Source organism: Corythoichthys intestinalis, chromosome 1 (genome assembly GCF_030265065.1).
Source record: "Corythoichthys intestinalis isolate RoL2023-P3 chromosome 1, ASM3026506v1, whole genome shotgun sequence".
NCBI lineage: Eukaryota > Metazoa > Chordata > Actinopteri > Syngnathiformes > Syngnathidae > Corythoichthys > Corythoichthys intestinalis.
In genome coordinates, this window is record NC_080395.1 from 7,606,922 (window position 1) to 7,620,218 (window position 13,297).

Here is a 13,297-nt window from a genome sequence, read left to right on the forward strand (position 1 = left end):
ACAGCATGGTGTGGCACTTGACTTTCATGTCCTTCTGTGGCAGCAGAGTTACTACTTCGTGCTTCCACCAGTTCTTGCCTTCGGTCCTCATGCAAACAGGTTGGGTGACGTCGATTGCAGGTGCTACAGGTGTGTCGTCTTTTACAATCCTTGGTCATGTGACCCTTTCTCAAGCATCCAAAACAGAGTCTGTTTTCATGTATAAAGGCTCTTTTATCCTCAATGCTCTTAGCTGCAAAGGTGGGACATTTTGTGATGACATGTGTCTCATTTTTACACACAAAACAAGGCCATTTGGGTTTACTGCTAATTGCTACTTGGCTTTCGTGTGCAAGATCTCTTGGTTGTGTGTTTGTATTGAAGGCTTTAGCTCTCTTTAGGTTCCTGTCATCTATAGTTCTGAAATTTGTCAACAGTTGAGAAGTAATGGGATTACAAGAGATTCTCGCTTCTTTACTTAGGAACTCAGTGAAGCATGCGAAGTCTGGAAAGTTGCCTGTTGTGTCGAGTTCATCGACCACAATGATGAATCCAACTACAGTTAATCCTTGCAGTACTTTGAGCGCCCCAAGTCAGACAGTCACAGTCTAGACCAGGGGTGTCCAAACTTTTTGCAAAGGGGGCCAGATTTGGTGTGTTAAAAATGTGGGGGGCCGACGTTGGCTGACGTCCTTTACGTAGAACAATATATTTAAGCAAATTTTAGCAAGCCATTGTGTGTGTCACATTTGCTTTATTATTATTTTTTTTTTGTTAATAATTTCAACAATCTCGCAACTAGCTTTTGTGGAGTTCTCTTTTGGCTCTTGGGCTCTTGCGAAATACTGCTGCTGTGAAATTAAACTAGCTTTAAGTTGCTCCAGTTTATCGCTATGTATCTTCCCTGTAATCTTGTCATACATGTCAGCCTGTCTTGTTTGGTAATATCGCCTCACATTGAACTCTTTAAAAGCAGCGACTGTGTCTTTGCAAATGAGGCAGACACAATTGTTGCGTATTTTAGAGAAGAAATAGTCCAAATTCCACCTATCCTTGAAGCGTCGGCAATCGCAATCAACTTTCTTTTTTTTTGTTGATTGTCGCCATTTTAGAAAATTGGGAGTAAAGGGTCACACGGGGTAATGTGTGGAGTGCCGCAGCCTTTTAGTGGGTAAATGAGGAGCAGCATTTAGTGTGTAAGCTACTTCATATGCTGGTAGCAGTGCTGCTGACCAATTTTTTAAGTCTGTGTGTGGGCCAGACGTTATTGATTTTAGGACAGAGGCTGGTGGCCGGATGAAATTTGTCCATGGGCCACATCTGGCCCCCGGGCCTGACTTTGGACATGTCTGGTCTAGACACATTTTCCTCATTTTTCTCTCAAAGTGAACGAAATTGATGCATTTTACAATAAAATATATTTTTTAATTCTCCCGGGGGGGGGCATGCCCCGGGACCCCCCTAGAGGGTCTGTGTACAGTGATTCTTGTGGGCTGGGCTGAGTCAAACTCCAGGGCTGCTTTTTAGGCCCAGTCCGCCCCTGCATACAGTGTTTGGATTTCAGTTGTTTATTTTTCTTTGGAAGGTATTTCACTAGTTAATATTCTTTCACAGCCCAGAATCCACAAAGTGTGAGATGACATTTCGTCCCATCTAATAATAGTAGGCCAAAACATACCTACTGGAAAAATTAAAAAGAAATGAAATATCCGCTGTTCCGACCCAAGAGCATGATTTCAAAAAATTTTTTATTCTGTGTCCCGCCGACGTCACAGTGGAAGACCTTCACTCGGAGAAGCGCGATCCCCCCTGTGTTAAACAGGAGTCGGAGATGCCGTCCATCAAACTGGAGCCGGAGCTAAAGACCTCCGGCATTAAAGAAGAACAGAAAGATGAAATCCTCAAGTTTCCAGTGACTGTCCGTGTAAAGAGCGAAGAAGATGAGGGTCCAAGCGAAGAGAGCAGAGCAACAAAACTAGGAAGCAGAAGCTTGTTTCAACGCCTGACAACAAAAGGTGAGGGACGATCGCAACCGGACGACCTCTTAGCGCCACACTCGGACACCGACGACGTAACATCACACTCTTCGGACTATAAAACCGATGAGGAGGATGTTGACGTTGATCAAAAGGCTTCCAAATCCTTAAACAAGTCATCACTGAAAAGTGACCCAAAAGAATGCGCGAGTGGGAAACCTTTTTCCTGCTCACGTTGCGATAAGATATTCACTACCAAGAAATATTTAAAAACACACACGCATACGCACACTAGAGAAAAGCCTTTTGTCTGCGGATTTTGTGGTAAAAGATTCACCCAGAAGGGAAATTTAAAAACACACACAAGAAGACACACTGGAGAGAAGCCTTTCATCTGCTCTCTTTGCGATAAAAGATTTTATACGAAGCATGACTTAACAAGACACACAGGAACACACACTGGAGAAAAACCCTTTGTCTGCACATTATGTGGTAAAAGATTCACCCAGAAGATATGTTTAAAGATACACGCAAGAACACACACCAGGGACGAGCCTTTTGTCTGCTCTCTTTGCGATAAAAAATTTCGTACGGATGAAGACTTAACAAGACACACGAGAACACACACTAGAGAAAAACCTTTTGTCTGCTCTCTTTGCGATAAAAGATTTTGTAAGAAGCATCAGTTGACAAGACACACGAGGACACACACTGAAGAGAAGCCTTTCGTCTGCTCTCTTTGCGATAAAAAATATCGTTCGAAGGACAACTTAAGAAGACACACGAGGACACACACAGGAGAAAAGCCTTTTGGCTGCACATTTTGTGGTAAAAGATTCTTCCGAAAGGGATATTTAAATATACACACGAGGACACACATTGGAGAGAAGCCTTTCGTCTGTTCTTTCTGCAATAAAAGATTTTCCAGGAAGGAAGTCTTAACAAGACACGTGAGGACACACACTGGAGAGAAGCCTTTTGTCTGCTCTCTTTGCAATAAAAGATTTTGGACGAAGCAAGAGGTAACAAGACATACGAGGACACACACAGGGGAAAAGCCTTTTGTCTGCACGTTTTGTGGTAAAATATTCACCCAGAAAGCACATTTAAATACACACACGAGGACACACATCGGAGAGAAGTCTTTTGTCTGCTCTCTTTGTGATACAAGATTTTGTTCGAAGCAAGAGTTGACAAGACATGTGCAAACACACCAGGCAAAAGGTTCACCCGGAAGCGAGGATTAAACGATTGTGCAAGAACACACCAAGGAGATACCTATCACTTCACCGCGTGCTGTAAAAACCTTCTTTTAAAGGGAATCACGGACAATGTGTAGTTCTTAAAAGATAAGTGTTAGTATCAGTTATAATAATTTGACATTCAAACCCCCCGTCCTAATGTTTTCTTTATTATAGAATTTGAAAAATGAGTTTTGTAGGTCGCCATTGTTGTTGACGATGCAATGCACTCTAGACAGTGACGTCACTGGGCGACGCTGCTCTACTTCTAATGTGTCACTCGTTGGGTCCAAAAACATGTCGTCAGTTCTGCCCTTCCAATTTGAACCAGAGCGGAAAAGTGTTGAGCAGGACAGCTTTGTCAATATTTCACAAAACCAGCAGCAAAAGCAAATTCAGTGAAAGTCTCAGGGATTCGAACCCGCGTTACCCGTGCAACAGACGATCGCGTAGACCACAGGACTATACTTCCGCGTAACATTAGTCATGATGTTCCCGTTATTAAGCAATCACAACCCACATGCGTTGTCTGTCTGTGCGGTAAAACCTGAAAGGGAAACTCAACTGAAAAGAAATTGTGGCTGGCTTGATGATGGAATTAAAAAACGTGGCTTGCTTCAGACAGCAAGCGAACAAGAACAGGAATTGCATAAAAGAGTTTATTGAACACATAAAAAACACGCGATCGCGAAAAGGGAGACACAAAAGGGTTTCGTGACAGAAGGTAGGGATCAATTTCAAAAAAAGTAACAAGAAAAGAAAAAAACTGAGGGAAACTGCGGTGAGAGTTAGACAAATGAAAAAAAAACAAAGCAATGACGCAACTAGCAACGAAGGGATATACTAACTGTCAAATGGTAGCAAGTCAATATCTGGGCAAGCCGTCTAGGATCGGTTTAAAGTAGTGTTGCACCGATACCATTTTTTGGGCCCGATACCGAAACAGATACCTGGCTGTGCAGTATCGTCCGATACCGATACCATTCCGATACCACTCTGTTTGCAAAAAAAAAAAATACATACATATATATATATGTATATATGTAAATATAAGGGATGCAACGATACAGTTAAGTCACGGTTCGGTATGATTTCGATACAATTCAATACATTTAATGCTCTGAAACAGAAAATACAACTGTTGTTATTATTATTATTATTATTTTTTTTTTTAAATAACAGTGCCATCATATAAACAAGCATAAGTCTAATTAATGATGTACATTAAATAAAATAAATAAGCCTCTTCAATTGTTTCCTTTCTCTTCAAGAGCTGATCAATTTTCTGTTCCTTTGCCCCTTTTTATCGCATCAGTTCAACAAGCTTTGTCCTTTTTTTCTTTCGTTTGTGCTGTTCCAGAAAACGTGCATTTGAACCAATCAGAGCTAAGTATCTCTGCTGATCACATGTCAATATTGTGCTTGAAGGAATACGCCCATCACCCCACACCCCCCCGCCAAGCTGCGGAAACAGTGCCAGCCGAACGAAATGCTGTTCCGCTGGCACCGCTCCCGCAAGCCAACCGGATGGGGCCAAGATTCCGCGCGTTCACTCCCATGTTAACCCTTTGTACTGACTTAATGTTCCAAAAGTTTGAAGAAGGCTCACCGAAAACAGGTTGACAATTTATTTGTCGACACTGGTCAAAAACAAGGCAAAAACAGTAGACAGAGAGGCAGTGTTCGATCCAAGGTCCACAAAACAATGGACACATTGGAATGTTCCTGAGACGCGACCGTTTTTATCTAAATGTCCAGTGTTTTTAAAGCTCTCGCGGGGCGGGCCGTGGATAGGAAGAAGGGTGTGAAGAAGGAAGAAGAAGGGTGTGTGTGGGATTATAGTCTTTTGTTGATTGGACAGGAGGATTTGGGAGTTACTGTTATCCGGGCAACGAGGATGTGGATTCTGCCCCCTCAGTGTCAAAGAGGGCTGTTGGAGTCTTGTCAGTTGTTATCATTTGAATATCGGGCGTTCTCTGATGTAACTTGTTTTAGGATAGAACGCCCTGCTCTTTCTCCTGGAGTGCCTGGGAGAACTGATTGCGAGAGTTGGTGCGTCAATCTTTCCCATGACGCACGTTGGGCTTCTGCGATAAGATGGCGTTGTGCATCTTTTATGCTTCTTTTCATTAAACTATTGTATAAGTGCTATTTATTTTATACTAGGTATGTTAGAGTAATACAAACGTTCCTACAGTAAATATGAGAAACAATACTATTCCCTGATTGACTGTATTACGTGTTAGAGTAATGCGAACAGTTATATGGTGTGTGCGAGAAAGGTACAGTGCCTTGCAAAAGTATTCGGCCCCCTTGAATCTTGCAACCTTTCGCCACATTTCAGGCTTCAAACATAAAGATATGAAATTTAATTTTTTTGTCAAGAATTAACAACAAGTGGGACACAATCGTGAAGTGGAACAACATTTATTGGATAATTTAAACTTTTTTAACAAATAAAAAACTGAAAAGTGGGGCGTGCAATATTATTCGGCCCCTTTACTTTCAGTGCAGCAAACTCACTCCAGAAGTTCAGTCAGGATCTCTGAATGATCCAATGTTGTCCTAAATGACCGATGATGATAAATAGAATCCACCTGTGTGTAATCAAGTCTCCGTATAAATGCACCTGCTCTGTGATTGTCTCAGGGTTCTGTTTAAAGTGCAGAATGCATTATGAAAACCAAGGACCACACCAGGCAGGTCCGAGATACTGTTGTGGAGAAGTTTAAAGCCGGATTTGGATACAAAAAGATTTCCCAAGCTTTAAACATCTCAAGGAGCACTGAGCAAGCCATCATATTGAAATGGAAGGAGCATCAGACCACTGCAAATCTACCAAGACCCGGCCGTCCTTCCAAACTTTCTTCTCAAACAAGGAGAAAACTGATCAGAGATGCAGCCAAGAGGCCTATGATCACCCTGGATGAACTGCAGAGATCTACAGCTGAGGTGGGAGACTCTGTCCATAGGACAACAATCAGTCGTACACTGCACAAATCTGGCCTTTATGGAAGAGTGGCAAGAAGAAAGCCATTTCTCAAAGATATCCATAAAAAGTCTCGTTTAAAGTTTGCCACAAGCCACCTGGGAGACACACCAAACATGTGGAAGAAGGTGCTCTGGTCAGATGAAACCAAAATTGAACTTTTTGGCCTCAATGCAAAACGATATGTTTGGCATAAAAGCAACACAGCTCATCACCCTGAACACACCATCCCCACTGTCAAACATGGTGGTGGCAGCATCATGGTTTGGGCCTGCTTTTCTTCAGCAGGGACAGGGAAGATGGTTAAAATTGACGGGAAGATGGATGCAGCCAAATACAGGAACATTCTGGAAGAAAACCTGTTGGTATCTGCACAAGACCTGAGACTGGGACGGAGATTTATCTTCCAACAGGACAATGATCCAAAACATAAAGCCAAATCTACAATGGAATGGTTCAAAAATAAACGTATCCAGGTGTTAGAATGGCCAAGTCAAAGTCCAGACCTGAATCCAATCGAGAATCTGTGGAAAGAGCTGAAGACTGCTGTTCACAAACACTCTCCATCCAACCTCACTGAGCTCGAGCTGTTTTGCAAGGAAGAATGGCCAAGAATGTCAGTCTCTCGATGTGCAAAACTGATAGAAACATACCCCAAGCGACTTGCAGCTGTAATTGGAGCAAAAGGTGGCGCTACAAAGTCTTAACGCAAGGGGGCCGAATAATATTGCACGCCCCACTTTTCAGTTTTTTATTTGTTAAAAAAGTTTAAATTATCCAATAAATTTTGTTCCACTTCACGATTGTGTCCCACTTGTTGTTGATTCTTGACAAAAAAATAAAATTTTATATCTTTATGTTTGAAGCCTGAAATGTGGCGAAAGGTTGCAAGGTTCAAGGGGGCCGAATACTTTTGCAAGGCACTGTAACTATTCCCTTCATGCTGTATGGAGTTACAACTACACTACCCAGCATGCAGTGCAATTACTCATTGAATAATCACATGATGATATGTTGAAGGAAACTCAGTCTTTACTGTGCGACTGGCGCAAATCAAACCAAAAGTGTTTATTAAAGAAGTCAGCATGATTACAACGCCTCGTCTACTTATTGAAACAGTGAGGTGACAACGCAAGTATTTTGCTTTGCTTTGCTGCGCGCATGGGCGTATCGACGCGACTCGTCAGACTCGTATAACAGCAGCAGCTGGGGAAACCACCAGACATGTCCAAAGTCCGGCCCGGGGGCCAAATTCGGCCCTTTGTCAAATTTCATCCGGCCCCCAGCCTCTGTCATAAAATCAATAACGTCTGGCCCGCACATAGGCTTAATGAATTGGTCAGCAGTACTGCTACCAGCATATGAAGTAGCTTACACACTAAATGCTGCTCCTCATTTACCCTCTAAAAGGCACCAGCACTCTAAGCAACATTACCCCGGGTGACCCTTTATTCCCAATTTTCTAAAATAACGACAATCAACAACAACAAAGAAGTTGACTGCGAGGGCTTCAAGGATAGGTGGAAATTGGAATATTTCTTCACTAAAATACGCAACAACTGTGTCTGCCTCATTTTCAAAGAGACAGTCTCTGTTTTTAAAGAGTTCAATGTGAGGCGATATTACCAAACGAGGCGCTGACATGTACGACAAGATTACAGAGAAGATACGCAGCGAGAAATTCAAGCAACTTGAAGCTAGTTTAATTTTACAGCTGCAGTATTTCACTAGAGCCCGAGAGCCGAAAGAGAACGCGAGATTGTTGAAATTATTCATTAAAAAAATAACAAGCAAAAGTGACACACGGAATGGCTTGCTAAAATTTGCTTCAATAATTTGTTCTGCGTAAAGGACGTCAGCCAAGGTCGGCCCCCCACATTTTTACCACACCAAATCTGGCCCCCTTTGCAAAAGGTTTGGACACCCCTGCTCTATACCGTCTGTAGTATAAATAAATAATAAATATTGGTGAAAATGGATGATATGCTACACAAGCATTTTTTTATGCTTGTTGTTAACACTTGTGTATGTAAAGCTAACGTTGGTAGATTATTTTCTTCTCAGTGAAGTGTGGCAGCCAGGAAGGTTTTTTTTGTTGTTGTTGTTGTTGTTTTACGTAGGGTTTTAATAGTTGCCATCATATTTTCGGGATCAAAGCACCGTTCTGGCCCCGAATCTTATACCGGAAGGGCGTTTCAGCCCACTTTCATCCCTGGCAATCAAGCAATGTGTGTGATTTTCCATATTTCCCATTTGCATATTTTGCCACTTCAAGGTAAGCCCAGGCCAAAATAACAAACAAACCAGATCTACACTTAAACCCAACCTGCTAACTAAACATTGATTATAAGAAAGGAAATAATTAAAAGACAGCCACTGCCCTGGCTTCCTAGATTAAATAAAACAGGAGAAAACGTGATGAACACAAATGGCAGCTTACCCCTACTGCTTTGTGCTCTTGTGTACAGTGTGTATCAAAATGGATCCAATAATGGCAAAACACAAAAGACCTCACGGAAACGTGGGAGTGTAACAAACTCTAGATTGAATGCTAAGGTGAATGAAGGACAAGCAAAAGCAGCTGGCGAGGCGGTACGCAATGGCTGTCAAATGCGACCTCGCTGACCGTTGACAGTGGTTGTTATTTGAAGTTTGGCGACCTCCCTCTGTGGCCAATCGGCGGCACCCACGTCGTCTACCCATTTGGTGTTGCTCAGCATACTTCACAGTGGGAGAGGAACTAACCAGTCCATCGTTTTATAATTGTATATATGTATGGCGTTGTGACGGCCCTGGCCGTTTAACTGTGTTTTATTTTGAGAAGCCAACAGTCAGCTGATCCTCGCCTCTGCCAGCTGGCTGCTTCCCCTCCCACTGTGACATAAGCTGATCGACGCCGGACGGACAGGCGACGTCGCCATTGCTGATTGGCCACGAAGAAAGGGCACAGAGCATTTTGTTAGTTGTTTTGGCCTGGGCTTACCCTGAAGCCGCGCTTCTCAGTATTTTGTATCCATTGTTCATTTCGAGTTTGATTTGTGTAAATAAATTTGTGTCCACTTGTATACGTGTGATTCGTTTTATGTTACATTTATGTTACAAGAAAGCCCGCTCGTCTCATCAGACCATAGGACATGATTCCAGTAATGCATGTGCTTTGTTGACACGTCTTCAGCAAACTTTGCGGGCTTTTTTTGTGTACCGTCTTTAGAAGAGGCTTCCTCCTGGGGTGACAGCCATGCACACCAATTTGATGTAGAGTGCGGTGTATGGCCTGAGCACTAACAGGCTGACCCCACCACCTCTTCAATCTCTGCAGCAATGCTGACAGCACTCCTGTAACGAGTCACATGACATTTTGGAGGGAAAATGACAAGTAGTACTCAATTTGGACATTTACGGATGTATGTTTTTTCAAAGGGGTGTACTCACTTTTGTTGCCGGGGTTTAGATGTTAATAGCTATATTTTGAGTTATTTTGAGGGGGAAAATTGATTAACTCCATTATATAAGCACACACAGACTACTTTTCATTGTGTCAAAGTGTCATTTTGTCAGTGTTGTCCCATGAAAAGATATACTTAAAAATTTTTTGAAATACAAGGGGTGTATTCACTTCTGTGATACACTGTATATGATGTATATTTCATTTCATCTACGAGCAAGCAGTGTCGTTAACTGTGACTTCCTTATGCTTGGCCACTTGCTGCTCGTCCATTTCTGGACTCAGATGTTACGTCTTAAGTGCAGTTTACCCATGAGTGGGTAGGTGAAAATATGAAATCACGTTGTTCAAAACTTGTAGTGTCTTGATTGAAGAAAAAATGTCATCACACAGACAAAAATATGAAACTAAAAATTCTGGTTCCTCTAAAATATAAACAAATACATTAAAGAGCATATGACATGAGAAAAAAATTCCTAAATAGCATTATTATGTGAATTAGAATAATATATTGAGACGATTTGACTATATACAACAATGTAGCAAAGCGCAGATGACGAGAAATTAGTCTTTTAATCTGCCGGTTAGCCATGCCTACCATTATAGGGCTCTAGCGTCCCCACCAGGTGGATGACGTCAGCGGGAGAATGGGCTCATAGGTTTTACTATTCAGCCCATTGAGGGGGAATTATTCAGAACGAGGAAAACGACAGCCCCAAAACATCACTGCTCTAGAGGAGATCTGCATGGAGGAATGGGCCAAAATACCAGCAACTGTGTGTGAAAAGCTTGAGAAGAGTTACAGAAAACGTTTGGCCTCTGTTATTGCCAACAAAGGGTACATAACAAAGTATTGAGATGAACTTTTGGTAATGACCAAATACTTATTTTCCATCATGATTTGCTAATAAATTATTTAAAAATCAAACAATGTGATATTCTGTCTCTCATGGTTGAGGTTTAACCATGTTGACAATTACAGGCCTCTCTAATATTTTCAAGTGGGAAAACTTGCACAATTAGTGGTTGATTAAATACTTATTTGCCCCACTGTATGTCAAAAAACAGTTTCGGCTCTATGCTTCCTCCTTACTGCCTTGCGTCAATTGACCGTCCACACAGCAACTTCCGCGTTATACAGTAAGACTTGAAACGTTATGTCACAAACTAGTTCCACAAATAAACAAACCACAAGCCCATCCCACAGAACCAAAACAACAAATCACAAGCCTGTCTTGGAGAACCACATAAATTATTTACAACTAACATGAATAATTAACCAAACGTGATTTAGGCTCCTACATACAGTGTTTGGATTTCAGTTTTTTCTTTTTCTTTGGAAGGTATTTCACTAGTTAATATTCTTTCACAGCCCAGAATCCACAAAGAGTGGGATGACATTTCATCCCATCTTATAATAGTAGGCCAAAACATACCTACTGGATAAATTAAAGAAAAATGAAATATCGGCCATTCCAACCCAAGAGCGTAATTTTAAAAAAAAAAATTTCATTCTGTGTCCCGCCGACGTCACAGTGGAAGACCTTCACTCGGAGAAGCGCGATCCCTCCAGTGTTAAACAGAAGTCGGAGATGCCGTCCATCAAATTGGAGGCTGAGCTAAAGACCTCCAGCATTAAAGAAGAACAGGAAGATGAAATCCTCAAGTTTCCAGTGACTGTCCGTATAAACAGCGAAGAAGCAACAAAACTAGCGAGCAGTAACTTGTTTCAACAAATGACAACAAAAGGTGAGGGACGATCGGAACCGGTCGACCTCTTGGCACCACTCTCGGACAGTGACGACATGACGTCACACTCTTCTGACTATAACACTGATGAGGAGGATGTTGACTTTGAGCAAAGTGCTTCGAAATCCTTAAAGAAATCCTCACTGAAAAGAAACACAAAAGACGGCGCAGGTGGGAAACCTTTTTCCTGCTCGCATTGCGATAAAACATTTACTACCAAGGAATATTTATTCGTACACACGCATACGCACACTGAAGGAAAGCCTTTTCTCTGCACATTTTGTGGTAAAAGATTTAGCCGGAAGGCAACTTTAAAAATTCACACAAGAACACACACCGGAGAGAAGACTTTCGTCTGCTCTCTTTGCAATAAAAGATTTTGTACGAAGCATGACTTAACAAGACACACGAGAACACACACTGGAGAAAAGCCTTTTGTGTGCACATTTTGTGGTCAAAGATTCACCCATAAGGGTCATTTAAATGTACACAAAAGAACACACACTGGAGAGAAGCCTTTCGTCTGCTCTCTTTGCGATAAAAGATTTTGTACGAAGCAAGTGTTAGCAACACACACGAGAACACACACTGGAGAGAAACCTTTTCTCTGTACATTTTGTGATGAAAGATTTGCCCAGAAAGGGCCCCTAATTACACACACTAGAACACACACTGGAGAAAAGCCTTTCGTCTGCTCTCTTTGCAATAAGAGATTTTGTACGAAGCAAGTGTTAACAACACACACGAGAACACACACTGGAGAGAAACCTTTTCGCTGTACAATTTGTGATGAAAGATTCACCCAGAAGAGATATTTAAAGATACACACAAGAACACACACTGGAGACGAGCCACATGTCTGCTCTCTTTGCGACAGAAGATTTTGCACAAAGGAAGGTTTAAAAAAACACACTCGAACACACACAGGAGAGAAGCCTTTCGTCTGCTCTCTTTGCGATAAAGGATTTTATGCAAAGGAAGATTTAACAAAACACGCGTACACACACAGGGGAAAAGCCTTTTGTCTGCACATTTTGTGGTAAAAGATACACTGATAAGAGAAATCTAAATGCACACAAAAGAACACACACTGGAGAGAAGCCTTTTCTCTGCTCGCTTTGCGATAGAAGATTTTGTACAAAGCAAGGGTTAAAAAAACACACTCGAACACACACTTGAGAGAAGCCTTTTGTCTGCTCTCTTTACGATAGAAGATTTTGTCGGAAGCTAGAGTTGACAAGACACGCCCATACACAGCAGGTAAAATGTTCACATGGAATCGAGACTTAACTATTACGCAAGAACATACACCAAGGCAGGGCCGGCCCAGCCTATACGCAGACTATGCAGCTGCTTAGGGCCCCTGACCACTAGGGGGCCCCCAATCTGGCAATTGTTTAATTTATATTCTATTTTGTTTACTACAGTTTGCTTTATTTGACTTTTGTGAGTTTTGATACTTGATTACAAGCTTAAAAAAATAAAAGTTCTTCCTTAACTTCTTTCTTTCCTCTTTTAGAAAAAGGTTTGGCGCTGTCTACTGTAAGTACTGACAAATCATTTGGGGTTGAGAAGTTTGAAGTATGCAGTGCTACAAAATCTGATTAATATACAAAATATGGACGTATGGGTTGGATTGCATGTATAGGTTTCACAGTACACTGTGACGAAATGGTGGGCCAAAAATATGGGCCCCTTTGCGTTATTTTGCTTAGGGCCCCCAAATGGCCTGGGCCGGCCCTGCACCAAGGAGAAACCTTTCACTTGCACCATTTTGTAAAAACCTTCTCTTCACCAGTGTTGGGAATAACGGGGTTATTTTTTCAGTAATGGGGTAATCTAACTAATTTTTTCTGCCGTTACAACACCGTTACCGACGATCAAAAGCGATGCGTTACTTACTCTGAATAAATTGAAG

The 13,297-nt window shown here is 41.8% G+C and overlaps 2 protein-coding genes across 6 annotated transcripts in view; both read left to right on the forward strand.

Moving 5' to 3' along the window:
• LOC130911851 (zinc finger protein ZFP2-like) overlaps positions 1 to 12,829 on the forward strand; it is a 63,328-nt gene extending 50,499 nt beyond the window's left edge. For all 5 annotated transcript variants that reach the window (XM_057829494.1, XM_057829457.1, XM_057829474.1 and 2 more), the window contains 2 exons: positions 1,755 to 1,994; positions 11,167 to 12,829. In XM_057829494.1, coding sequence (XP_057685477.1) covers positions 1,755 to 1,994; positions 11,167 to 12,422 — 1,496 coding nt within the window. In that variant the 3' untranslated portion in view covers positions 12,423 to 12,829. The remainder of the gene's footprint in view (positions 1 to 1,754; positions 1,995 to 11,166) is intronic.
• Positions 1 to 13,297, forward strand: part of LOC130911875 (gastrula zinc finger protein XlCGF57.1-like) — a 262,137-nt gene that overhangs the window by 115,823 nt on the left and 133,017 nt on the right. The window lies entirely within an intron of this gene.